We start from the raw sequence: 27,496 nt of genomic DNA on the forward strand, positions 1-27,496 counted from the left end.
TCAATTGAATAACAAAGGCAGGTCTGTGTCCCTCTAAACTCAGGGGGAAAAAAACCCAAAAGGACAAATCAAACAATAACCTGCAAAATAAAAACACACTGCAACACTATTGGACACAACACTAGAGGCACCAAAATGCATATTTGACAAAATTTGCAGAATGTGAAAATACTATGAAACATCATAAATACAAATTAGAGATAAACTATTATTTAGAAACCAAGAGCTTGAACACAACCTTTCCTGCATAGTTATCTTTTATAATATTTTGTAAACCTGTGTGGGACTCTTAACTCTGTAAAGAAAAAATGGTTATTAATATGCTTTAAAGAGGAAAATTCTAAATGGGATACAACATTGGCAGCATATGAGGAATTAGTTATGATGGTAAGTGGTTCCTGTGAAAATAACGGAAAGGCATAGCAGTCAATTCTAAAATTTGCACAGAAGCATCTTTTAATATTAATACTCTCTTATGCTACTGGACAGAGTCACCTTCATGCTAAACTACTGTAGCTTTGTTGGTTTTGCTGGATGTGTCTGTAGAAACAGTTGTTCTGTTCACAGGGGTCAGGCTGCAGTCACATTTTGCATACAAGGGGAGGTTACCCCCCTCCAGCCCTTTGCCTGAGGGTATTCCCTTTTAAAACAACCCCTGGTCCATGTGTCTGAAACTTAGAGGTCCTGGCAGCAAGCAGCACCAGAGTGTGTGAGCAGCGCAGGAAAGTGTCACAGAATACGGTTCAGAAGAGCAGCTGCAGGAATGCTTTTAAGATGAAGTATACAAACACAGTGGCACCACAGCAAAACCCGGCAGGCAGCAGTGCCTCAATGTCGTAGAAGGCTTGCTTCAGCTGCGGCAGTGATACTCTTGTACCCCACTGGCCTCACCACCATTGGCAGCCAGTGCCATCCATGTGCCGAACCATGTGAGTGCATGCTGTAGGACACTGCTAAAAGCCGAACCTGCTCTGCTGGTCATCCAGCGATAGCTGCGGCATGGCAGTGCCCATGTCTCCACCTGGGAAACTTCCACTTGCTCCAGTAATACCTGCATAACCCAGATCTACTGCATAACACAGGGCAGGTCAGTTCATCCCATCTAGGAAAGCCCTTCTTGGCTGCCTCTCTCTCCGCATAGACCCAACACCTGCAACCGCCCTGCTCGAGCCGGTGCGGCTCTGCCCTGGTCCACTCTGTCCTGGCATGGCGCTCCATGGGGTGCACATGTGGCTGCCCTGGGGCCCGCTGTCCCCTATGCTGTGCCAGCCCTAGCCCCAGTGGGAGTGCAGCTGCCTGCCCACTGGTCCTGCGCAGCCGAGCCCCAAGGAGCTGCGGTGGGACCCGCGTCCAGAGCCATGGCAGGCACCAGGGACAGAGGGCAGCCCACACCGGCAGTGTCCAGTGGCAGCAAGGTGCAACTGAAGTAGTTGGCCACTGGGCTGTCTTACTCCCTGGCTTGTGAACTCCACCTGTCTGCAGCTATAGCAAGCAGGAACCCGGCAATCACAGCTAACATCCCGGCCGCCATGAACCCAGCCGCAGAGCAGAACACCCGTTTGGTGGGATGACTGGGCTGCTGTGCTCTAGGGCATGTGGGGGCCCCAGGCCACGACTATCTCTTCAAGCTGGCTCAGCACATTAACGACTGCTAGGTTGCCTTCTGTCATCGCAGCTTCTCTGATTTCTTGCATTTGCTGGATTACAATGTCGCCATTTTGGGGTGTTTTGGCAGGCTTCATCAGGAGAGCGTGGGCTCCACCATTTTGGGATGAAAGCAAACTGGCTGCTTGCTCTCGACACAGGAATTTCATGCCGAAGAGACCAACCGCGGAGGGATTTCCATCAGGGCAAGACAATTTTGCAGAGTACGGGTTAATCTTGGGGTTGGATATGGGTTCTGGTGGTGCTGAGGGGTTGGGGGAATTGGCTTCTAAAGCTACAAAATGGCCAACATTCAAGCTGTTTTCTTTAATGGCCACCATGACAGTTCTCCATGTGGCAAGAAGCTTACAAGCTTCAATATCCCCGTCCTTGGCAGTAACAAAAAGTCTCTTTCCTACTGGCTGCCAGGCTCCTACTTTTAGAGGACCATTGAAGGGAAGTCTTCAACATGATTTAGACACCCAGCCCAGCAAGTTGCTCAGTTTCACATCAGCAATATTAATTGTCTGCTGGTGCAGGAGCTGCCTTATCTTGCTCAAGCTCCTCCTTTGTTCCAGGTATTTTTCTCCTCCCATATTTGCTCCCACTGGTCTACTCACTTGACATGTGAGGCGCTCACACTTTTAATTCTTGAGTTCTTTCCCAAACTCTTCCCAGATCCTTCCTTGGACTCTTCCCGGTTGGCCGATTCCTTGACTTCAGTGCGAGCTGCTACCAGAATGGTACCTATACCACCTTTAAATGCCCAATTCTGACAAGCCATTTGTAGCAATGGGGAACTAAGATACATGGACCCCCTTGGGCATATGAAGGAAATTGCTTTATTGTAGAAAACACCTCCCTTATATACCTTTAGCTTCCACTGAACATAACCACATGCTGTCCATGTGTCTCTCCCCAGAACTGCCTCCCATTCCTCAGCTGACCTCTAACTGCCCAGCCTGCTGCTGTGCCCTCCCACAGGGCTTTCTGGTAAACAGAACCATTATCACCTTTTAACAAACACAACTCCACATCCCACATTATAACACCCTTTTTGTGGGAAAGGGTGAACAAGCAATTACTAACAACACAAGGAATCTCCAAAAGAGGATCTACTAGAGCTGGGGAGGAAAAAGAAAAAAATAAAGTATGCTCAATTATGTCAAATGAATTGCTGAGTGATGGTACTCAAACTGAGGAACTGAGGAGGTGGAAACCACTGGAAAGGAAGGACACAAAATGGAAATGACAGAAACAATTTGATGAGGCTGTCAGAATTTCTTAAAATGCTCTTAAATAAATGAGTCTTCATCAGTAAACCAATCTACCAGTTAACACCTGGAAGTTATTCTTTCCACTAAGGGAGGGTGGCAGGGATGAGAGAGTGAGAGAGAAGAATAGGGAGGACACAGAAGGGAAAATACAGATTGACATCAGAATTAAGTTATGCTATGACCCTATATGTGTGCCAACACTATTACATTCTTAATCAGAAAGTGCAATAATCATAAAACAAAAAATTCAAATTAGAAATACTAAAATGTGGGACGAAAAAACCAGATATTCAGAACTGCACAAAGAGAAAACAATGCAGAAGTAAATATATTTTTTCTCTCGTAGAAGTTCTTACAGTGACAAAATCTTTTAAAACTGTACACATATTATTGTAGGAAGTTGACATTGTTCAAAGTATTTAATTTAACTGATTTACAGATTCATCCTAGAAATAATTTCTTAGGTGACAATCACTGTGACAAGGACTAAGTAAGAGTCCACCCATGGAACGCCTTAATTGAGCTAAACAGTGTTACAGAGAGATTTCCAGAGAAAAGGGAGACAGTAAATCTGCAAGTTCAATTACATATGGTAAGGGATCTATATTAACCTTCTGTATAAAACAACAGTGAAGAGAAAAAATATTCAAAGGCAGACCAGTGATACTTCATTCATTCATTTATTTATTTTTAGCTGAAACTCACTATTAATAGAGCAAGCTTTATACTAGCTTCAGTAATAATTTAAGCAAGGCATATTCATAAACAATTGATCATTTTGTAACTGCAGCCATTTCATAGTAAAAGTTCAAACATAACTTTAATTTTCTGGCTTCTAATTGAAGATTTATAATGAAACTGTATATAACATGTTTAGCAATTAATTAAAAATGCTGAACTCAGAATTGCTACTGTGCCACCCTGTACCACTGTCTGTTTTAACTGCACTGTACACTTTTCAGTCAAGTAAACAACTGCTCTTTCAAGTGACAAAAATGCATGCCTGCTCTCAAGGAGATATGCGTTTTACTGCATCATTAAAGAAAAATGTGCAGTCTATGATATCAAAAGACTAGCAGTATGAAAAAATCAACATTTCATCGTAGAAAAATGTACAAATGATCAGAAAAAATTCCTCTTTAACAGCAATTCATTAATAGAGATCCCATAAAGACCTGGGACATGCCACATCTCAGAAAGCTCTCCACAAACTCTCTACTCAGGAATGAACAAAAGACTCATCCCACCAGCTAGGGCAAACCAAAACAGCCCAAGATGTTTTTAATAATGATTCTCTACAAAGAGAATCTCTCAGCAGGCAAGTCCTTCTGCAAAAATAAAGGTAAAATAAAAATGAAGGTTTTAAGCCAGTACTTTTTCTGGTCTTTTCTATAGATGGTCCATGAGAAACTTTTTACTTCACGTCCCTCCAGTGAGATCATCCTCTACTACTAAAGAAATTAATGTAATGTTAAAAATAAGGATGGAGAGGCTATATTGTATGATCAGATGAGGAAAAAGACTGAGAGAGTGTAGGTTTTTCACACAGAAAATTATAAAATACTAATAAAACACAAGAAATGTTATACATCTGCTTTAATAGATTTAAGTCACTTGCATATATCTTTTTCTTTACTTTGTGCACATCCACTCAAGCTTATTTTAGTAAGACATTTGAAGTCTGTCTGGTGCATGTTTTTGAGTCTTACCACTATGTTTGTAATTTTAACAGTTGCTTTTCCATTTCCATGTGATTTCCAACATACAAAATGCCATCTCCTCTAATTATCTCTACACTCTTAAGAGACACCCTGCACTTTACAGAGGTGTTGGAAAGCAAACTACTACCAGTGTGATCCCAAGTCTATCTCACAGCAGAATCTCATCAATTTTCATGACTGTTTGTGTATAAAGTGCAATATGGTACAGTAATGGTACAGTAATTTCTTTTTTACTTGTATTTTTTCCTTAGGGATTATGCCGTATTTAAATTTTGATATTACAGAAGACTGGTCGTGTTTAGGCCAGTCTAAGCGAAGGTGCCAATGTTTGCAAATGACTTTTCTCATAAACCTTGTCTGATACCCATGCAGTAAATCTTTCGAAACGCTCTTGTGCCACGTGGAAGTGGTGGAAACTGGGCACACAAACAAGCACAACGACTCCCAGCGGCCCGGCCGAGGCTGATGCAGGCGAGGCGCGCTGCTGTTCTTTAGCGGCGGCCACGGTCTCCCGGAGCTCTCGCATGCCCGTTCCCTGGGGAAGGCCGATCAATAAAAACAAGCCCTAGCTAAAACCGGGAACGAAGCACAAAGCAGGCGGTGTCATACCTACCTCTACCTACCACAGCACTGAGTCAGCCGGCCTGCCCGATGATAAGGGGGGGGCGAGGCGGAGAGCGTGCACTGCAGTACCACACACACTACAGAGAACCACGCTCCCTTCCTTCGTTGCGTACTGAGGAAAGGAGACCAGGGCGAGAGGAGGGCGCTGCTTCTTCGGATTGCCTCCTCGCCTTCCCTGGGCTGAAAAGCCGCCACAGGGCGCAATGACCCACGCAGGCCCAGATCTCCAGTAGCCCATCAGCCGCCGGGGAGGCGGCCAGGACCGGGGCCGTGGAGCCGGGCGGGGCAGGGCGGGGCGCGGCACCGCCCACCACTGTTCGCCACGGTCCCCGCGGCCGCGGCCGCGCCCGCACCGCTCTCCCTCCCTCCCTCCCTCCCTCTCTTCCGGGGCGCCTGCGCGCTTCGCCCCCTGGCCTGTGTGGGGGCCGGGCAAATGCGGTGGCTGTCGGTGCCAGTTTTGGTCGCGGTGTCTCCTGTGATTCTGCTGTCGGGCGTTCGCTCTCTCTCCCTCTGCTCAGCGCCGGCCCCTTCTTCCTTCCGCAGGGCCCTGCAGGCGGTTTGAAATTTACCGCAGTCTCTCTCTCGAGTTCTCTATGTGGCCCTAAACGCCTGGCGCTGAAGGGGAGGAGACAAGAGTGCGGGGCGGGGAAGAGGAGGGCGGCCTGGAGCGGAGCGGCTTGTCTGCCTGCAGCTCCGGTTCCCCCAACCCCTCACGGGGAACGGTTGGTAGGGGACCGTGGAGAGGGTTAAGTAAGGTAGCAGTTCCCTTGTCACGGCCCGTGGGCGGTCCGTGTGTGGCGGGCACCGTGGTTGCCCTGGGCCGGCTTTTGCCACTCTTCCCCTATCTCTGGGCGTAGGGAGTGAGGGAAGGAAGGAGCCTGAAGCGATTCCGGGATCCTCGGGCCCCTCACACCCCTGGAAACGGTGGAGGGAAGAGTGAAACAATTCCCCCCTCCCTCCTGAGGTTCTGCGGCAGGCTGGCCCGCAGGTAAGACTCCCTGGGGCCCAGGCAGGGTAAGGGCGAGGGCCGGGAGGAGGAAGGGTGTCATAGACACAGAGCTCGGGCGACAAATCGGGGCGGGAACCCGGTTCTTCAGGTTTGGAAAGCGGCTCAGCCGGAACTCGCTGGTCGGCGAGCAGAAGGAGAAGCTTGGGGCGGCGGTGTACGGCCCTTCCCTTCCCCTTCCGTGTGGCTGCGGTCGGCTTGGTGCGGGCGGACCAGGGGAAGCCGAGCCCGGCCTGGCCCGAGCCCTTCCGGCGGGCTGCTGCTGCTCGCCGGGCGCGATCCCTCCCCCTGGTCCGCGGGAAGTTGCCGTGCGCCCCTTGGGGTCTGAGTGGAAACAGCGAAATGAGGGGTAAAAGGAAGATGTGCTGAAATCACAGCGGTGTGTATTTCGGTGCCTTTCTCCTACTTCCTCGGAGCACGTTACCCGGGCTTCGATGTTACCGGAACTATAGGGCGTGCCCCCTCTGCAGCGAGCTGCATTGGGAGTCGGTCACTCTTGCTGATGCTTAGTCGTTTGGTTTTTTAAAATTTATTTTGGAGAACGCTGTTTTATTTTTAGTATACCTTGTTGCTATAATTATAAAGACGTTGTTGAGGGTGATAAAAGAGATGAGCACATTCATGAGTTTGGAAGGAGCCCGAAAACAGCTCCGGATTGTGATCTGCTCTATGTGTTTTAAGTGATTTTTCGGTTTGAATCCTAGGGTGACTCTTTGAAGGGCAGTGTTATGTATTTCACTGATAATAAAAATATTTTGTAGATGAAGTAGTACTGTGTTGACTTTATATGATATACTCAGTGATTTTTGCATTTTAGAGAGACCTTACAGGCATTTTTTGCTATTTTCTCCCTTAAATATCATTATTGGGGTGAAACATCTCTAGAGACATGGGGCGGGAGGTTTGCTACAAAGTGTAATGTTAAATCAATGTTTGTCTGAGCTTTTTAAAAGTTCATTGTGTCTTGATTGCGAAAATGATGTAATTTAATGTATTGGGGCCCAGAAACAGTTATCTTCTTAATATACATCTGCTTCCTTGGTTAATGTAATTGCTTAGTAATGATGTAAGAATAGATAAAAGGTGCTTTAGCAGTACAAAATTGTTTGACGTACATGAGATAATTTTCCTATTGTTTCCTGTTATTTGGGTTTGGAGGTATTTAGCTTGCTAGGAAGTCAGTCTTACCTGAACTGAATTTGTGACTGGAAATTTGTGAATAGAAGACTGTTGTGGCAAATGTCAGGTGTAGCTTGTTGACCTAAATACCAGAATTTCTTGTGAATTGCCTCCAGAGGAGCTTTTTTTAAAGTCTCATTCTCTCAGAAGATGGCACAGTATTTTAATGGGTGTAAACTTTCAGGAAGTGCTGTTTAGACTCTGTAGTGGCGATCTGTAGAGCTTATTAAGGTCTAGATTTTCACATAGCACACAAATTGGCATGTGCATATACCAAAAAAACTAGATTAGTGTCATACATAATGGAATAGCTCTGGTATATAATGTAAGCAGAGGATAAGACATAACTAATAGATTTGATACTGTGTTGTTGTTTGTAAGATCCTAATGTGAAGATGTGTGGTGATAGTAATGAGTTAGTGCAGTCCAGTAGCATTACAAAAAATTGCTTTAACTACTTTCTGAGAAAGTAATTAAATTTTGTTCTCTTAATATCTGGAAACTAGGTAACATGTAATTGTAGGTAAAGGACAGTTTGTGTTTATGCATTATATGCCCTGCAAAATAGTTTATGTAAGTAACACTGTCTGCTTGTGAAGGTGATATTAAAGTTCACATTTCCTTGAGCTAAGTTAGCAGTGTTAGATCTGCTTTAAGGTAAGAGGTGAAGGGGTACTTATGAAAGAAAGGCCAGGTGGGCATAAGTGTTTCTAAGCCTACCGACTTCACTACCATAGCAGAGAACTAATCAGTAGGAATGATGTCAGGAATGATGTAGTTTCCTTCAATGGCTGTTTCTTCTAAGGGCTGCCCCGGACAATTTCTTTCCCTTGCTGCAGTTGCTTTTCTTCATTGTAAGCTTTACACTGAAACTGTAGCCCAAGTAGGAAAGAGTGTAGGATTGTATTAAATTGGTGGGGGAAAAATATTTTAAATAGTTGCAGCTTGTTACAGCATGTGGGTTGTTACCATGGGGCACTCCATTTAATTAAAAGAAAAGTGGAGCCTCAATATAGCATCAGTGTTTGGTATTTTAATGAGCAAGGAATCATTCTTTTCCAAAATGACAGAAAAGGTACTCATTTTGAAAAAGCTGACAGTATAAAAATGATGGTTGCTTCATTTTAGAGTAAACACTTCTGGGAGATCCCTGTAGGTTTTTTTTTTAATGATCCATTTTCATAATTTTTTATTTGTGCTCATTTTAGTGCTGTCATCCCCTTATGTTTTAAAGTTCTGTTTGAATTCTTAGTTTATTCCTGGATCTTCAGCATTTATAGTAGTACTGATTCTAGAAAAGTCAATCCATGTTATGCTGCTTTTCTGAAAGTTATATGTGTTTTATATTGTGCCCCTAGAGATCCTCTGGTGAGTAATCATTATAAGAGCTTTCCAGATGCTGCCTGTAACTGATGGTATTGTGTTTGTAATTAGTACTTTTCGCACTAATTTTATCTCCAGTTCCAGCTGTTGGCAACTGACCGGCAGAGAACTCATACTTCATAAAACAAGTTGCCACCACTTGAAATGGCAAGATGCTGTTTTGGTAACTTGCAAAGACTGGTGAAGGTCACCAAAGATAGCTTGGTAGGTCTGGAGGTTTCTCGTAGTTCTGCAGGGCTGTAGGATGCCTTTAGTACATTGGTTGTCTTGCAATGCATTATGTGTGCTTCACTATGCTAGTCAGGCCCTGTGACACTTCATGGATTCATCAGGCACTTGCAGACTCTTGCAAGCTGCATAACAGCTTTTTGATTGTTTAAACTGGGGACTTTCTGTTGTTCTCTAACTTCATAACACCAACAAACGGAGGGATTTCAACTCCTTCTAAGTAATTATAATTCTATTGCTAAATACCATGAACTCATAAGAAATTGTATTTCTCAGATTTTAAAACTGCAAGTAAACTGCAAATATACTGCATTAAGGGGGTGGATCGTGCAGTTGTCTAAAGAGTAAGTTTTTTTCCTGAAAAAGCTGACATAAGCTTGTCCACTCAGAGCAGAAACTTTGTGCTAACAGTTTTTGAAGTGGGTCATGATTAGAGATGAACAGCTTCTTAAAACAGAAACACTATTCATCAGCTGGAATAACTTTGCCTCCAATATAGTGGTAAGCACTGTAATCTTTTGGCAGATTGTAATTATATGCTTTTCTCAGTCTTTGCATTTTCCCTTTATTGTTAGCCTCTTTCACTCATAGTAGCAGCTCTTTTTTGGCAATAGTTCTTGTTTCAGTTAATATTCTGAACAAGGTTATTCTAAATGAAAATTCCAAATGAGTCCTTAAAATTATTGCTTTAAAACTCAGTGTTTCTTTCTCAGTGCATTAAAACCTAATGTATTTCTCTCTCTTCCTACATGCCTCTTTGTTGGGTCATGGTCACCCTGTGATCATGCAACCCTTTTTTTTGCATGGGTGGTTTTGGACCTATGGGCAAACATTAATTGCAAAGAGAGTACCCTTGTATGGGGTCTTTCTTCTGAAGAAGACTCTTGTGTCTTTCTTGCATAATTTAATTTTTTTCTATGTCTATTTGCTTTGTATCCTCTTAAATTTGCTTGGACAAAGATTGAAGATCAAGCAAACAAGGTTGTGGTTTCCAATATGATTATGCTCCTTCTCAATTATGAATGCTGTTGTAGTACTAATACTTTTGCATTCAGATTCTGTTTCTAAAAGATACTAGGTTTAGAGCAGTGCTGTTCTTCTCTGTTGTTAATCAGTTATACAGAGATGGTGTCTACACAGGTGAATTTTGGTGATTTTGTAGTCTTGCTTGAAAGAGAAGGGGGGAGTTTTGGTCTGTTATTTATAGCCTGTTCACACTAAGATATCTTCATCCTGTGTATGTAATGCCAAGTATGCTGGCATACACCCAGGCATTTAGAACAGGTGGTGCCATTGGAGGAAGTGAGTGATAGGCCCTGAACTTGTAGCTTATTTTTTTTCTCTAAGACAAATCAAACTTTTTTCTAGGAAACAAAAAAGAAACAAGGAGAACCTTTAGTCAGAAGGTAAAATGAAGAACACTAGACAGCAAAGACTTGTGGAAGAGAAAAATGTGCATATGCCTGAAGTGAAGACAAATGAGAGGGCACTTGAAGGATTTCATCTCAGGTCTTCTGTTTTGTTTGGGGACTTTAGACACTTCCGTGTTTTGGAATGAAATGCAAGAGGATGTCACTTCATCGGTTGTGTAATACAGTGTGTTACCATGCCTATAGAATTAGGCATGTAATAGATGTGCCTCAGGAATTTTTAACTGTAAATGCAGCAGATATTATAGTGTTCTTTCCTTTTGTGTCTATCTTTCAAACCATAAAAGACAAGAGCAACTGTTCTTTGTCTGATTTTGTTTTGGTGTTCTCTTTAGTTATTTTTTATGAAAATTCTAATGTGACAGTGTGTATTAAATTCTTTATCCCATGCAGGGAAAGAACATTTTGTGTAATCAGAAAGTTATTGAAGCGAAACATCTCAAAGGTATTTCTGCATCTATGTGAAGTATTGATATCTTATATTTTCCTGAGAAGTAACATAATGATATTTATAGTATTAGACTAATTAGCATATTAGCAGTGTATCTAGGTTTCTGTAGTACGGAACTTAATAACAAGAAATTAAATACTCTGACATACATCAGCCTAATTAAAAGTTAAATGGAATGGAAGAAATTGCGACAAGACCGTTGAAGAAATATTAAAACATTTAATTAGAGAAAACTTATATTGAGGTGTAGTTTCAAATTTGAGAACAATAATAAGTGTAGAACCATATATTGTATTTTAGGAAGATTCTTTGGAGGTCATCCTTTGCCCAAAGTATTGTCAATTAGAAAAGGTTTTTCAGAGCCTTGTCTAGTTGAGTTTTTACCATCTTCAGGGATGGACATTTCACAGCCTCTCTAGGCTGGTGTTTAACTGTTCTGTTCTTCAGCTCCAGCGTCCCCTATTTGCACATGTTTTCTGCTGGAGATGTGGACACTCTAGATTTGTGTGTATCTGTGCTGTTCTATAATATGTGCTGTGCTATGTCCCAATGCATATGCCAGTGAAGACCATACCTAACAAGCTCACATTCACACACTTATGGTGTGTACTGACCCTCCCTGTACTGACCACCTGCTAGCTGGAGTGCAGGATCTTGCATCCACTAGGAGGGATGCTGTGTTGGTTTAGCCTGGACGGATATCATGCAGTCAGTGGGGTGACTTCTGACAGCATCAAACTGGGGATTGACTGATGCTGTTATCCCTCCAAAGTTACTGCTCCAATGTCACTGTTGATTTTGGTTTTATTTTCAAGAGGACTCCTTTACTTCAAACAAGTGCTTCTGTCTAATTTCCTAGTTTCTGCTTAATGTAACTGACAAGCCTCTTGCTCTGTAACACGACCAGCTTTGGGCCTGTACCCTGTCAGACAGTTTTGCTTATTTAATTCATGCACACAGATTCCCATCTTCACATTTGTTATTATCCAGACCGTTCTGTCAAGGGTGGGGCTTGGCAAGCACCCACCACTCTCACCTGTGTCGTCACTAAACAGTGGCCCTAAAGTTTTCTTAGTCTTTCTTGTGTTCCCAATGTCTTTAGAATAGTCTTTTTCTTTGTCCTTATCAGCCTTTGCTAGTTTTGGCTTCAGCTGAGCTTTGATTTTCTTAATTCCTCCTTGTAGGCAAAGGTTTACCTTCTGGGTAGTCTTGTTTTTGGGCTCAGTCAGGAGTCCTGTGTTTGTTCTATGTGAGAAGCATGGTAGATCACTGGCAGGGATGCCACACTTGCCTTCTTCCACAGTGACTGAGATGTAGTGTGTTTTCCTCATTTAAAGCATCATATCTAATTTTTATGAAATTACTACTCTGTAAATTAGTACTTCCTGTAAAATGAACATAACTATACTAAAATTAGCTATATTTTAGGTGTAAACCATTACATTCCCCAAATCAGTCTGTCAGCTAAGAGCTTTTCACTGAGTTAACAAACCAAAGTTTGTTGTATATTAGAAATAGTATGTTGTTTAGAGGATGTCAACAAATGCAGTTCAAGTCTGTGGTATGTGCAGTTATTCTGCAGTTTTTACTTGTGGTAAATATTTTTAAAAGAAATATGGCCTTTACTGTGTCAATTAAAATAATTTTTTGCTTAGTGACTTTTAGTAGATAGATTGGATTTCTGTTCTTATATGAACCTGTTCATTGTAAAAAACATTTAATAATTTTTCTTGTGGCTAGTGTATAACATTGTTAAAACCTTCTGTAGTATGGGTAGTTTTATTTTGTGTTCATGTAACTTTTACTTTGGGCCCTGTCTGCTTTTAATTTGTGAAGTCAGCCAATAAGAAATAATGAAAAAAGATGCAGATTTTTTGAGACATTCAGAATGTGGACAGCAACTTGTAGTTCTGAGCTTAAACCTTTGCCACAGAGATCTCCAAACTGTTTGTGCATATATTTGTCTAAATTTACTTGAGTACAAGACATAAGTTTACTTGCTTGTTTTTAAGACTAAAAATACAGACTCTTACCAAAAAGAATAGCAGTGACAATATTGAGCAGATGAAGAATAGTAAAATATCTGTAAAATTTAAAGCAGAGTAAAAAAATCTTATTGCTTTCAAGGGAAACAAAGCAGTAATAGTATAAAGTTATTTAAGGAAGGGTGATAAAAAGGTGTAGATGCTAAAATATAAGAGAAAAAAAAAAAGTCTTGTGGTGCTACTTGGTGTCTTTCGGTGCCAGAAAATACCCCCTATATTTTGGCTTTGTGATTGCTTTCTAAAAGTAATAAAGTAAAAACTCTGCTTGTACAAAAATAACTATCACTTTGGAGTTTTTTTCCTCCTTCCTTTTTGACTAATGAGTCAATTACTAGCAATTACTGAGTCTTTGCTAGTTAGATCCAGTAAGAAAGGTAGTTCTTATACCAGTTCAGTTTCAAAAGGATAGCCAATACTAGATACCTTTTAGATATCTTCTTCCTGCAAATGTAAGTTTTTTATTATACCTAAGGTGTTTTCTCAAACCCTGTGTAGGATTCTTACCTTGTCAAATAGCTGGACTACCACCAAATTCTAGTCTAACATTTGAGAGGATATGGATGTCTGGAAGTAGGATTTCTTTAGGATATTAAAAAAAAAATATATGTAGTTGTGTTTTTTGAGGGGGTTTTTTATGTAACATTTTTTGATTGTGTCTTTATGGGCTATGTTTTGTTTTGTTGGTAATTTTTATATGCTCGCAATTCATAAGAGATTTTTGGTGGAAAAGTAAGGGTATATGATGGTAGTATGTTTCTCTCTTCATTTCTCAGTTTGAGAATCTTGTTAAGCAAAAGAGGGGTTTTTTGCATAGAAGTGTCTATTTCTGCTATAGTAAAAATTTGCTTTAGAAGACAGCAGTTCAGTTGCATGAGAACAGCTGCATTAAGATATAAGTAAGTCACATGTTCCTACTTGGATACTTAGTAAAGTCTGCTGAGTCTTTTCTGTGTTAAGGAGAACTCTAATGATCATGCAAATTTAATTCTTGAACACTTTGTTGTCTGTAATTTTTTTTTTTTTCCAACATCTGTAACTTATTGGAAAAATCTTTTCAGGAGTTACCTAAATTGACAGAGAATAGAGTCATTCTTTTTGAGCCAGGAGCATTTTACAGTTGTGCCTGACTTTGAAGCTGTAGGTAAACTGACGGATTCTGTTCAGTAGAAAAATTCTGTATGTGCACCTTGAAGGATGCAGTGGTGTTCTGTAATGCTGCCACAAGCTTTTGTGGTAAAGTTTTACCATTACATGCCAATTGCCCGTAGATGTCTAAAGGATTATGTAGCTAAAGATTGGAAAACTTATGACATTTTGGCGTGTAGGTTGGTTGATTGCTTTTAATTCCAGATATTAATTAAAACTGAGCTTTGTCCTATCTGTGTTTTCAAATACAGTTTCAGAGAATAAAAATGGGAACTCCTGGATCAGGACGGAAGAGAACTCCAGTGAAAGACAGATTTTCTGCAGAAGATGAAGCTCTAAGCAACATTGCCAGAGAGGTTTGCTCATTTTAAAGTGTCTTGAATTCAGAAATAGGGATGAAAGTAATCTCATTATCTAGAAAAAGTTAATTTTTTATAGATGTGCATAAAAAAGTGTAATTAGCCAAAAATATGACAGTTAATATAAGCTAAGAGAATTATTGATCAAAAAATCACATTATCTGAAATGTCAGCATAGTGAGATATTAACTGTATGACTAGTGTAACCTCATAGATTTACACTTAAGCCTAGCACCTATTGCTACAGATACTTACATGCTTAAAGATAAATGAAAAATACAGCTGCTATCTCAAGTGTAAAACTAAAAAACCATACACATTTATCCTGTTACAGTGTGTAGTATTCTTAAGATGGTAAGTATAGTGTATTAGTATTGAATGGGTAGTAGTCACTATTAAAATATATTTGTAATAGTCTCTATTTCAAATGTGAGAAGTCAATTTTTTTCCAAATAAGCCTAATATGTACACTGTGCTAGGAATTCCACCACCTAAAAAAAAGAGGGCTGGAGATAACCAGCAGGAAGTGCAATTAGCAAGAAGTTGATACAAAGGGGAATTTTGTCCCATGGGATTTAGGCAGTTGGAATTTAAAGTCTTAGAGGTGTCTGTTTAGACCAGAGTTTTTCTAGGTGGAAATGCTGTGACTAGGGAACAGGAGCCCTAATACTGTTTGTATACAAGTGAATCCAGGTTCTTTGGGGCTACATTATATACAAAGCTGCTTGCCCTAGTTGACATAAAGGAGTGCAAAATGCAGATTCTAATTGGCTTTGTAATGTAAATAGTTGTCTGTATATGTGTAGGTGAGACCAAGTAGGTAGGTGGTAGGTCTCTGAAGAGAAAGCTTATTTAGGCATTTTCAAGTGTAGGCAAAATATATGCCTTGTCATTAAAAAAAAAAATTAGTTGGTAGCTTTTGATAAAGTTATGTTCTCAGTCATGTTGTAGTTCTAATGGAAGGTCTCACTCTATCAGCCAAGCCCTGTGTGGGACTCTGGATCATGTATGATCTTACTCATCAAGTTCCATCACTCATTTTTGGAGACAACAGTGAGTAAAAAAGAAAGAATATGGCCTTAAATTTCTTTCAGTATATGCATGCTTCCATAACATCAACTTGTCTTTAACCTAGAAAAAGATCTCAATAGTAACAAGTAATACATAATATCTTACTTAAAATTACTGTTGGGTTTAGTTCTCCTACATCCCATCTTTTTAGAAGATTCAATTTACTATAATTGAATTGTATCCTGTAATCCATGTGTCTTCTGTGGAAAATCTTCCTACAGGTGTTCTAAGTATTAAGAGATGGTAAACAGAATATGCATAAACAAAAGGGCTGCAGTCAGGATGATCTATGTGGTGAAACTGCATTAAAGTGCTCTGGGATTGAGAGCAGTCGCAAAATGGCGCTATAAAGTATTGGAATTTGCAATACAAAGAACTATAGTAAAGTGACTCTAATGTAGTGTATGACATTTCAAGGTGCTTTTTCTCTAAAAGTTCAGATTTCAGAAAGTGCTATTCTTATTCATTGTTCCACTTTTAATTTGACAAAATTGTGATTTCCTTGTTCTATGGCATGTGTCAAAAAAAAAAGATATCTTCCTTTTAGTACCAGTAAACATTGCTATTTAGGAAAATTGGTTTAAAGAATTCTTTGGCACTGATCCACTAAGTTAATTTCCATATAGTAATTTTTCTGCACTGGTTGAATCTGATGTCATTTTATATGAAAATATTTAATGGAAGATAAGGGCACTATTGTAAGCATTTGAGATATCTAGTCAGACTGCTTCCTCTTTGATTTTTCTTTGATTTTTTCCATCTTTCCTTTGCATCAGGAAACTTTTTTCTTCTGTTGGCTGTCCCCTCCCCTTTATTTCTTGTACTTCTATTATATAGAGAGCTCCTCCACATCTTTTCCTTCGTGTGACACTATGCATTGAGACAAGCATTTTTACAATGTCTCTGTGTTACACACAAATATGCTAAAACATCAACACTAGAGTGAATTTCCACCTTATTCCAAGAACTTTTGAGTTGCTAAACATCTGTCCTAGGGACCTACATTTTATACTATGGTGTATAATTTTTCCTGGCATTCAATTTCCTTGCTCACTGAAACTGAGGGAGAGTAAAAGTGATGTACATATCCAGGGACAGGGATCTATCTGTGCATCCTTTCCTGGAAGCAATGCACTCTCCCTATTTCACAGTGTCTGAAGTGAGAGTACTTGCAGTTGATCAGTTTGGCAGTCTTATCCTGGTACAACAGTTTATCATGATGTGGCGGTTTTAGTTTTAACACCAACTTTGTGTGGTGGTTTTGGTTTGCCAATTTGAGATTTCTTGGCCAATGCACTAATTAGTGCTGGCTAAACGCCAGCGCACTTACTAGAATATACTTACTTATTTCCTTGTGAGATAGGATTAGGAGGAAGACAAAGCAGGCTCAAAACTTCAAAAGGGTATAAAGAAAACTATAGTAACAGAAACCGAAAGAATAATAATAAAAAAACCTTCAGAACACTTCTTCCCCCCTCCCTAACAATTTCTTTCCTACTGATAATGTAAAGAGACAAAACTTAAAACACACATGCTTTTTTCAAAAGCTGCAGGAGCAGCTGTAGATATATTGTCCATGTGTTCCCTGCAAGGAAATAACAGAACTGTGTGTTTAAAAGCACCCAACTACGTTAAAAGGGAGTAGTGACAAGTGTATTCTAATTATAGCAAGGTTAATTAGAAGTCAGCTTACCACTTAAAAGAAAAAAAAAAAAAAGCCTATCTCCTGAAAATATAGAGTTCCTTTATATAACCTTTTGGTTCTTTCTCTAGCTTTTGTAATAGATTCTGAAACTACTAGCTTTCTAAGATTGACAAAGAATAAGTCACCTGGTGTAGAAGACAGTTTCGTGTATCTTGTGCAAAGTTTGAGCTTCCCAAAGTACAGGTAATGATTGTCTAGTGTAACTTAAGGCTCCTGGCAACATCATCTCATTTGTTAAACAAAAAGACTTAACTGCTTGAAAATTCCCCCGTGACTACATAAATGAAAATTGAGGTTCATTATGTTCACAGTCTACATTGAATACAGCTGATATGATCTCAAAATGTTTTCCCTGTGTGTTTGTTGTGGGGATTCTCTCCTTATTAAATTCTTTTGCAGAGTATCACTGGCTGAATTGTGCATCACTGTTTCACTTGTATGTATTTTCAGACAAATTGTTCATTTTAAATATTTAGCAGTAACCTGTCATCACTATCTTTTAGGATTACATGAGACCTCTTTCTTCAAAATCAGTTTGATTATGTGAGAACAGAGGTTTCAGTCACTTCTGTGTTGTTATATTGCCTGTGGTTCATGCTCACATATAATGAATATCATGGCAGAGTGATAAGAGTCTGACACATATCATCTCACCTTCCTCAACCTGCTAAACAGGAGTTTGAAGGCACAATCAGGATTTACCATTCATAGTATTTTTGGGTTACCATCAGCAACTCTTCCATTCTTCAGGGCTTATGTAACTAGGTGCCAGAGAACTAGAGGCTGTGGACAAGCAGCATTGCAACAGTGTTCACTGAGTTTCTGCCTTGTAGCATGTTGTCTCTGTGTTTTGGTTTGGTGGGTTTTTTCTCATCAGGAATTGTTCTCATGACTATTTTCACTATATAGCAAGAGCGTGGCAAAGTCTTACAAAGTCTTAAGGTGTTTTCTCATGGGAGAGAATAAAGATAAATTTTGATTTAAAATTCACTTTGTAGTAGCTCAACTGTGAGTAGAGTGCAGTTGTTCTTACTTTGATAGAGGTGTAATGTTACTGAATTGCCATGATAAAAAAAGCTGAGTTGAATATTTTTAAATGTTCGAGGGCTATATAATGAATTTAGAAACAGTTAACAACAGTCTTTTTCATATGAATCTATTTTAAGTTTAGTACATGCTTTTCTCTTCATGTAGGTTCAGCTTCTGTTAAGAAAACAAGCAAAGTTCCAAAGAATTCCATCCTCATGGATACTGTCTTTGTAGATGCTAGGTGATTTTTGAATTTTGTTTTGGTAAGAGGTCACTAAATATTTTTCAATTGGCTGTTTCTACCTTAGTATTAATTCAAAGCCTTGTTTGCTTTTCTTTTTAAAAGTGGTTAAGGATATTTTATAGGATATACGATATTCTAGAGATTTTATAATATATATGTGAATCTGTACAATAAATGGAAGAATGAGACATCAGAATAAAAGACTCTTAAACCTTTAAGTCATGTTAAAATGTAAGATTTTGTTGTTTGTAGGCAACTGGGGCAGAGACACGAGAAGTAAGTGGACTTTTGGCATGTTAGTGATGGTGTTGCCTTGATTTCATGAGACAGTATGGAGATAAGGGTAAAAAGCATGGGAATGAGAATACAGAAAAAGTGAGCAGCAGAAGGAATCATAGTTGAGCTAAAAGTTTGAATTGAAGGGGACCTTACAGATCATCCAATTCCAACCCCCCTACCATGGGGGGTTTGAACTGGGCACAGAATCCTTTGTTTGCTTGATGAGAAAAGGGGAAATTATGTTGCTATACATAGTTATCTACTAAGAATTACAGTGAACATTTTTAAAATGCTCACCTTGATGCTTAGCCAGAGCTGGCAGGGTGTCCTAGTGCCGTTCCACACGCCCGTGGCAGACAGGGAGCAGCGGGCCCTGAAGCAGTGGCAGTCAGTGCCCTTACCACTGCCATCTGGTGGAGGAAGTAAAATGCTCCTTAACCGGACCTCCTGCGTTGAAAACTGCAGGACTGCATATCCCTTGGCAGAGAGAGAAATGAATTCTATGTAATATGTATTATACATCAGCCCATGATGACAAAATAATTAAAATTTTTTCAGAGGTGAATAGCATTTTAAGATAGCCTGTGTTTTAAATTTATGAAGCTTTTATGCTGAATCCAAGCTAATGAAAGAATCACCTTCTCCAGAATATAAAAATTAAAAATAAAATACTGTTGCTTTCTAGTGAATTCCTTCTTGAAGGCAAGGGAAAGAAAAAGATCTACACTGTGGAGACAGATGTTATGCTTCTCCTTGCTCAATATGGAGGGAAGCCTCTACCATATAAATTCTATGTTAATATCATACTGCTTACCTGGGAAAAAACATGGTTGTTGCTATGAAGAGACTAAGAAAAATACATCAGAAAGGACAGACTCCAGACTCAATCTTTACAAAGACATTCCAGTTAAAGTCTCCTCTTTCTTTTCTTCTTTCTTTCTTGCCAAAAATATTTTTGGTATAACTGAAGAATTACATGTTGTCCGTGAAAGTTGAGCTAAGTTTTCAAAAGATTGTGGTAGAATACATATTTAAAAACAAAGATGAAAAAATGGAAGAAGTAGTGATGGCTTTCTAAATAACTATAAATAGCTTATAATAATTGGTTTTTAGGTGAAAATCTGTGTCACCTCCTGGAAGAAGAACATTGTCTTGCTACCTCTGTATTTACTAAATATATGCAATGAAATAAGCTAATCAAAGTGAATACTGCTGTAAGGTACTGCTTAACTGCTTGAAAACAGCCAGGATAATAATCTTCTAGAATGTAATGCTTTTTATGCAGGTACAAGAAAACACTGGGGGTTTTTTTGTTCGTGTAATGGTTTTATGTATCTATTTTGAAATGAGGAATTCCAGAACTCAGTGGTGAACAGATTGCTTTGTTTTGTTACTTAGACCAGAGTGAATACCCAAAGAAATACAGGATTGGTTTAAAAAACCAAATTTGTCCCAGAGTAGAAGGTAAATATGAATAGTATGAGTGTGTTCATATACAAAAGAGAATTTAGAGATTTAGTTATAAATTAATAATTTATTAATTAGTCCTTTTTTCTTATCCAAGTAAATTCTCAAGGACCTTTTCCTTGTTTTCCTACCCAATTTCTTTTGTTACGAAGATCTCCTCTGTGGTCTTCTATGTCCTTTTTTGATCAATTCTCTGAATAAATTCTATGCTAAATTATTGTATCTTTTACCTAATGGCTGTTTGCCCTCCAGATTTTATAACATTCTTTTAATTTAAGCCACTAGTGTAAGTGTACCAGGTTTAAATACCTCATACCTTATTTCTTCAAGAAAATTCAGCTATCCCATTTCTTTTTATCAATTGAAAGTTCCCTTAGATAGCTTCTGAAATAGTGTCAGAGTGCTCGATCTTGGACAATACACAGTTGAATTTTTACTTCAGAAATATAGGAACTTGGTATATCACTTTACAATAAGCTGTACTTCAAATAGATAATATTACAATGCATATTTATCATAATATATTTTAATAATGTGTGTCTGGTCTAAAGACTGTATAGAGAATAATGACCAGTGAAACTGAAATCAAGACTGTAGTGGCCAGTTTATCCTTTTTTAAGACTGGACTTTGTTTAATACAGGCTGTAGAAAGCAATCTGTATTGGCTCCCAAGCTACTATGAGCAATGAATAGGGATGTATTTGGTATTCTCTCTCAAGTCATAATACTAGTTCAATTGAAAAGCATGATAACATGACTGCCTCTCCTTTTGCTGGTTTATTTAAAAAAAACTCCAAAATAAGTAATTTAGTGTTTCTGTTCCGCTCCTATAGTCCAAACTTTATCTAAAGCTATTGTGGCTCTACATTTTTCTTAGTAGATATTTAAAGACTTTATTTTAATGGAGCAGATGAAGTTTTTTGTTAAGGATTTTGTTGGTGGTAATTTGTTTCACAACTTTCATGGGCTTTTTCAGTAAGGCAACAGAGTGAATAGCAGCACCTGGGAAGAAAGCTATGTCATTTTGAATTATGGTTGTTTCTCTATTATTGTTAATTCTGAATTTCAATAACATAGCTATGAAGACTTGTGTGACTGCTACATCAATAGCATGAGGCCTGTGCTCTAACAGATCTGATGAGAATTAAGAATTATTTGGTATTATGGCCTTTCTAATGGTACTGTGTTGGGTTGGCTGTCTGTCTCTGCCCAGACACGCGTAGGATGGTTCTTTGAAGCCCGCGCTTCGAAGGACGAATCTGGACTCTTTCGTTTTTCGGTCTTTGGATTTGTTTATTATTTCTTATCTACAGACTTTTCTCTCTGCCCAGCCAGGCAGCCAAAGGCACTCTGACCACCCACGGGGCGGCTGTGTCTTTTTATAGTAAAAACTATGTATAACATATTTACCTTTTATTCCCAATACCTTTCACCCTTGTTAGCAAGTGCACCTTCACCATGAATCAATCCACAAGTGCCAACATCACCACAGAAGATGGATGACAAGAAGAAGAAAGAACCACGAGGCAGGCCCTGATCCCTCCATCTTGTCTCCATAACCTCCCTGTACCAACACCCTAAAATCTATATTTCACCTTGTAAACATATCATTTCTGCACCATTCAAACCTGAGCGACTCCCATGTCCTCATACACAAGTGGCACATCCCTAGAAGGGTCAAAGTCAAGCCACCAGGCGCTTTTGGCAACATTCCAGGACCTCCGAGCCCCTCAAGGGTTCTCTCGGTAGCTCTGGACATCTGGAGTGATGTGCTGAGTTCCCACAGTACTGCAGCTTGTCTCTGAGGTATAGTGAAGGAAGCCTGAGAGCTGTCCTCTTTAGTGTACTTGCCAAGGTTTTTATCTTTTTTGAGATGGTGTGCTTTTTACAGGAATCTAATTTCTCAGGTTAAAAATTAATGTAATATGAAGCCATTTCTTAAAAAAAAATCTAAAAATATTTTCTTTTTACTTCAGTTTCTGGCACCCATTTTATGACAAATTCACTTGTATTTTATCAAGGGTTTAGTAAATGATAAGAAATCGAGCTTTCCTTTTACTGTAGGAATTTAAAGTTTGGTTCTGGGTGTACAACTAAGGGAGAGTGGTGAAATGTAAATTGATTTTTAAGATGAATCAGTAAACCAATTAACTTTGTATCTTAACAGTATTGTCTTTGCATTAAATGTGTAACTTAACAGTAAAGCCTTGCCAGAGAGTAAAGGCCAAATGCATATATCTGCAATTTTATAGACAAAGCTAAACCCAAACTTATCAGCTCTTTGAGTCCTTTTTCATTCTGTGCTGCACACTTGTCACTGTGACAGTTTATATGTGGCAGAGCAATAATGGGCTGCAAATGGAAGTACTTCCTCTTGCATGGCAATTTCCTTGCTTTACTTGTGTGTTATCATGAGATAGAAAGAGTAGCTTTATGCTGCTTTGAAGAAAGATTACATTATGGCAGTTAGGAGTGTTTTATCTGCATATGCAAAATTCAGAAAAAATAGTCTTCATGAGTCATTTGGAGTTAAGACAAACTATTTTGAGTCATAAAGCTATAGTGAATCTGCCTTCTGTCTTGTCATTATTTGATATTTTGTGCCTGTAGTCTAATCATAATGTGAAATTAACCTCCCAAGTTATATACCTGTTTCATTTTCCTGAAGCACAGTAAAACAGTTTTATATGTTTCCAACTTTTTACATAAACATTTGCTGTGACAGTGGCAAAAGCAAGGAAAAACTCTATCCTTAATCAAAAGCAAAAATCAATTGGATTTTGCATTTTAAGAACTTCTATAATTGGCTGGTTGTTAGGAGTTCTGAATCTTTAGCTGCTGCTGATTCTCAAAAAGCTTTTAATTAATATTACATAGAAAACTGGAATCTTTGGTGGAAAACCTGTCTTCAGTGGTTTAATATTTAAAGAATTTGAGAGAATTTTTGTCAGCTCGTTATTCAAACATGAAAAATCTGAGCTTGTGTTTTTTTCAAAGTTTAGCTATATGGCAAAATTTATTCCCTCATAGTCCCAGGGCTGTTTAATACCTTTATCAATGACACTGTCAGTGGGATTGAGTGTGCCCTCAGCAAGTTTGCAGATCTGTGAAGCCAAGTGGTGCAGTTGGCATAACAGAAGGATGGGGTGCCATCCAGGGCCACATGGACAAATTTGGGCCTATGAGAATCTCTTCAAGTTCAACAAGTCCAAATACAACATACTGCGTGTCAGTGAGGGCAATCTCAGATGTGAGTCCAGACTGGGAGAAGTTGTTGATGGTAACAAAGATGCTCAGAGGACTGAAGCACCTCACCTATGAAGACAGGCTGAGAGAGGTGGGGTTGTTCAGCCTGGGGAAGAGATGTATCTGGGGAGACCTCACTGTGACCTTCCAGTACCTGAAATAGCCTTACGAAAAACAGAGAGAGTGATATTTTACACAGGCAGATAGCATTAGGACATTGGGGAATGTATGGTTTTAAACTAAGAGTAAGTTTAGATTAGATGTTAGGAGGAAATTCTTACTAGGGGAATGGTGAGTTCCTGGCCACTGGAACAGGTTGGCCAGTGAAGTTGTGGATGTTCCATCCTTGGAACTGTTCAAGGCCAGGTTGGATGGAGCACTAAGCAGCCTGCTTTTGTTGATGGCTCCTGATCTGGGCACTGGAACTAGATGATCTTTATGGTCCCTTCACACCCAAGCCATTTTGTGACTTTTTTAATGATCATCTAATTCTTTTGACTAGTAATGCTATCTTTAAAGAGTTAGGTGCATATTCTTTTTGAAATTTCATTCATGATTATTTCCGTATTGTGATGTTAAAATCTTAATGTGTATTTGTGAAATGATTTGAGTACTCAAACCATGATTCAGAAAACTTATTTTAAACTTCAATTATTTTCCATCTGCTTGTAGGCAGAAGCCAGACTTGCAGCAAAACGGGCAGCTCGAGCAGAAGCAAGAGATATACGTATGAGAGAGCTGGAGCGACAGCAAAAAGAGGTAGTGTAACTCACCAGGAATTATTGCAAGCCTTTACAAAAATTCGTAAAGTATTTTATTTCTGCATTTCCGTAAGATTTTGTCTTTTAGTGTAATTCAGTTTTGTACAAATATTTTCAGCATTAGAATTGGATTATACTGAAGGGATTCACAGTAAATATGTTGTGAAGATCTTTCTTTAAAAAAATTATTTAAATGGGGTAATATTTACACATACAGTTGTGTGTTGCTCCACATGTTTCTCCTAAAAAAAGTCTGCATTTCTTGAGAAAAAAACCCCTAGAAACTAGGTTTTCAGCAGTCTGGTTATTGCATAGTTGTTACATTTAATTCAGGTTTTGACATTCCATGTAAAACATTGAGAATTTATTATTTATTATGATTGCACTCAAATCCATGTAACGCTCATACTTGGTTGTTGTAGGGTTTTTTCTGTGGTAATAAGTGAAATATGCAGAACATTTTTTGCCTCAATTTTATATGGTTCTCATATAACTCAAACTGCAGTTTGAATTTTTGAATTGTTATAGATGTCTGCTATTATTTTGATTATTACATGGTAATTAATGTAGAACTCTGAGTTTTCAATTTAGGAATCCAATTTTGTGTGGTGACTATAGTTTATATATTAAATGTTTTGTTTGGTTTTCTTTTTACATTCTGTAGTTTTCTCAGCATTTATATGATAGAAAATGGGCTCATATCCAGAAATGGATGGTAGGCTGAAATCACTTGTTGTGCATGTTTTTGCCACTCAGAGAACTAACACAGGATTTTGGAGGAAGTAATTTACTAATGGTTTGCTGTGTGTTATTTCAAAGTGCCTAATTATGTATAAGAAATATATATATACAAACAGAGACATATAAACTATATATGTATGTGGTTCAATTACATATGTACATAGTCCAACCCTTCCCTGACTGACTGTTCCCTTGGGTCCTGTCGCTGGTCACCACAGAAGAGATCAGTCCCTGCCTGTCTACTTCCCCTTGTGAGGCTGCTCAATACTGCAATGACTCTCCTCAGTCTCCTCCAGGCTGAACAGACAGGGTGACCTCAGCTGCTCCTTGTGCAGCTTCCCCTCCAGCTCCTTCACTATCTTGGTTGCCCTTTTTGGGGGGTTCTCTAATAGTTTTATATCTTATATTGTGCACCCAAAACTGCACAAAGGACTCGAGGCTGCAGCAGTGCAGAGCAGAGTGGGACAATCCCTTCCCTTGCTCAGCTGGGGACGTGGTGCCTGATGTACCCAGGACGCGGTAGGCCCTCCTGTCTGTGCGGGCACTGCTGACTCACATTCAACTTGCCATCAGTCAGGACCCCGCGGTGCTGCTCTCCAGTGTCTTGTTCCCCAATCTGTCTGTACATGCAATGATTGATGTAATCAAGTACTTTGTGATAGCAAATGTGAGAGCTGAAAGAAAGAACACTTAGAGGTGTGAAGGGAAGTAATCTCTTCAGTTGTTCTCTCCCAATGTCCCCAACAGAGAAGTAAAATGAAATGGAAAAGCTTGTCCATCAGCGTTGACAGGTACAAATGTGTTATTAAAAGTTACAACAGGAGACATTTTTCTCTCTTATGTTGTGATTTTAGAACAGACAAGGCTGAAATACAGGAAGTTTGCCTTTTCAGTAATGGGTGTTTCTGTATATTTTTGGTATTCCTAGTTTAGGCAAGTTAAATGTTTTTTAGTAGACCTTTTTAAACTATTAACAGTTTAAGTTAAGTGTAGGGATAATAAGTGTCTGAGTGATCTGTCTTCATTCTGTAGCAAGGTTGCTTATTGGAGGTAATAATTAGAGACAGAAATTGTTTTGAAAAAATAAGTAGTTTGGTTGATTAAAACTGATCCAGTGACTTATGGGTCCTGTAGGTAATACTTTTAGTAACACAAAAAGGACCATAGTCTATAAATTACATTTACAATATTAAAATATCATTTAATATATGGTTAATATTGGATGTGTTAGAACTATTGAGATAATATGAATACAGTATGAAATAATTTTAGCTAAATTTGGGCTATATTAACTTATAAACAAATATAAAATCTAAATCTGGGGAATTTCTGGTGTTAATTTGATGTCTAGAAGAAATTTTCAGATGTAACAATAGACAAAAATATTTTTTCTTGAAATCCTCTCATTACTCCCCATTTTGGAAATTATACTGGGCAATACTCCAGCATGCTACTATGTTATAATGTAATATTTTCAAACTACCTTCAGGGTTTTTTTCTGTTGGCTTAGGTTGATATTAAATTACATATTGTATTGCGCATTACCTACAGTCAGAATATCTGTGAAATTTTTAAATGAACTGGAAAATAACAAGTTTGCTGTGAAAATTAAAATTTTCTAAGTTGAAAGAAGACATATAAACTTCACAAATTTTGCTGTTACTGAGTGGCAAGAAACATGGGACACTTGCTAAACTATTATTACAAAGATGTTTTTATTAGTATTCTTAAGAGTTGCCAACTCTGGTAGACTCTCATTCTCTTTACACATAGCTGGCCCTTTCATGACGCTGTTCCTTCTTTTTCACACATTTGCTCCTCCTGAAAACACTTAATTCTTCTTTTCCCACCTTTAATTCCTCCCTGATCACAAAATACTATTTCCCTTTCCTCCTGTAAAGTCTTTCATGCCTTTTACCCCACAGGCAGTGACCTTCCTGAGCCTGTAAGGTGTCATGGAAGGTCATTGCATCATGGGGAGTTGCATAGCTCAACAGTGGGGCTGATGTTCCTTTAGAGTGCTTTGCCTGTGTGGAGATGAGCCTTTTGTTACATAGCCTTGTAAATATTGTATCAGCTTAATGAAATCTACCATATAAGACTTGGCTTAATTATTTAAAATTGTATTACTAAAGTCACATTAAATAATTCACAAAGCGTAGTGCTGTCCAAAGTGGTCCAGCATCAGAAAGCACTTCAGATCTGGATAAATGGATATTTCTTCATGTTTAAATTTTCATTATTAGAATATGGTTTCTTGTAATTTTCTTGTAAGTTTTTTTTAGTCATTCTTTGCAATAAAAGCTGTTTTTTTTTTTTTTTAACATTGTGATTTTCACTTTATTTGATTTTCTTTTGCTTTAGTATGACAACACTAAGGATAGATCTGCAAGATATTTGGTCCCTGTATGTTAATACTTTGCATCTCTTTGAGGGAAGACTGGTTTTGTGCTTTGTTTC

At 38.9% G+C, this 27,496-nt stretch overlaps 2 protein-coding genes across 13 annotated transcripts in view; one reads left to right on the forward strand and one right to left on the reverse strand.

Moving 5' to 3' along the window:
- Nucleotides 1–430: 430 nt before the first annotated feature.
- Nucleotides 431–5,596, reverse strand: LOC132333192 (uncharacterized). Its single transcript, XM_059858025.1, has 2 exons — nt 5,266–5,596; nt 431–5,177 (listed from the first exon to the last, which is right to left on the reverse strand). The coding sequence occupies exons 1-2, from the start codon at nt 5,502–5,504 to the stop codon at nt 4,814–4,816; spliced, it is 603 nt and encodes a 200-aa protein (XP_059714008.1). The 5' UTR covers nt 5,505–5,596; the 3' UTR covers nt 431–4,813.
- Nucleotides 5,597–5,691: 95 nt separating this feature from the next.
- LRRFIP2 (LRR binding FLII interacting protein 2) overlaps nt 5,692–27,496 on the forward strand; it is a 52,209-nt gene continuing 30,404 nt past the window's right edge. Inside the window, exons 1-4 of one of the 12 annotated variants that reach the window (XM_059857829.1) lie at nt 5,692–6,254; nt 14,386–14,490; nt 15,472–15,546; nt 24,207–24,293. In XM_059857829.1, coding sequence (XP_059713812.1) covers nt 14,401–14,490; nt 15,472–15,546; nt 24,207–24,293 — 252 coding nt within the window. In that variant the 5' untranslated portion in view covers nt 5,692–6,254; nt 14,386–14,400. Of the gene's footprint in view, nt 6,255–6,413; nt 6,652–14,385; nt 14,491–15,471; nt 15,547–24,206; nt 24,294–27,496 lie in introns of those variants that run through there. The other 11 variants (XM_059857822.1, XM_059857827.1, XM_059857828.1 and 8 more) reach the window with 11 other exon arrangements.

The sequence above is a fragment of the Haemorhous mexicanus genome, chromosome 13 (assembly GCF_027477595.1).
Source record: "Haemorhous mexicanus isolate bHaeMex1 chromosome 13, bHaeMex1.pri, whole genome shotgun sequence".
Taxonomy (NCBI): Eukaryota; Metazoa; Chordata; class Aves; order Passeriformes; family Fringillidae; genus Haemorhous; species Haemorhous mexicanus.

Coding starts and splice junctions, on each gene's coding strand:
- LOC132333192 (XM_059858025.1), bottom strand. CDS start 5,504: ATGGGCTACTGGAGATCTGGGCCTGCGTGGGTCATTGCGCCCTGTGGC. Junction 5,178..5,265: donor CCGGCTGACTCAGTGCTGTG/GTAGGTAGAGGT, acceptor GGCCTTCCCCAG/GGAACGGGCATGCGAGAGCT.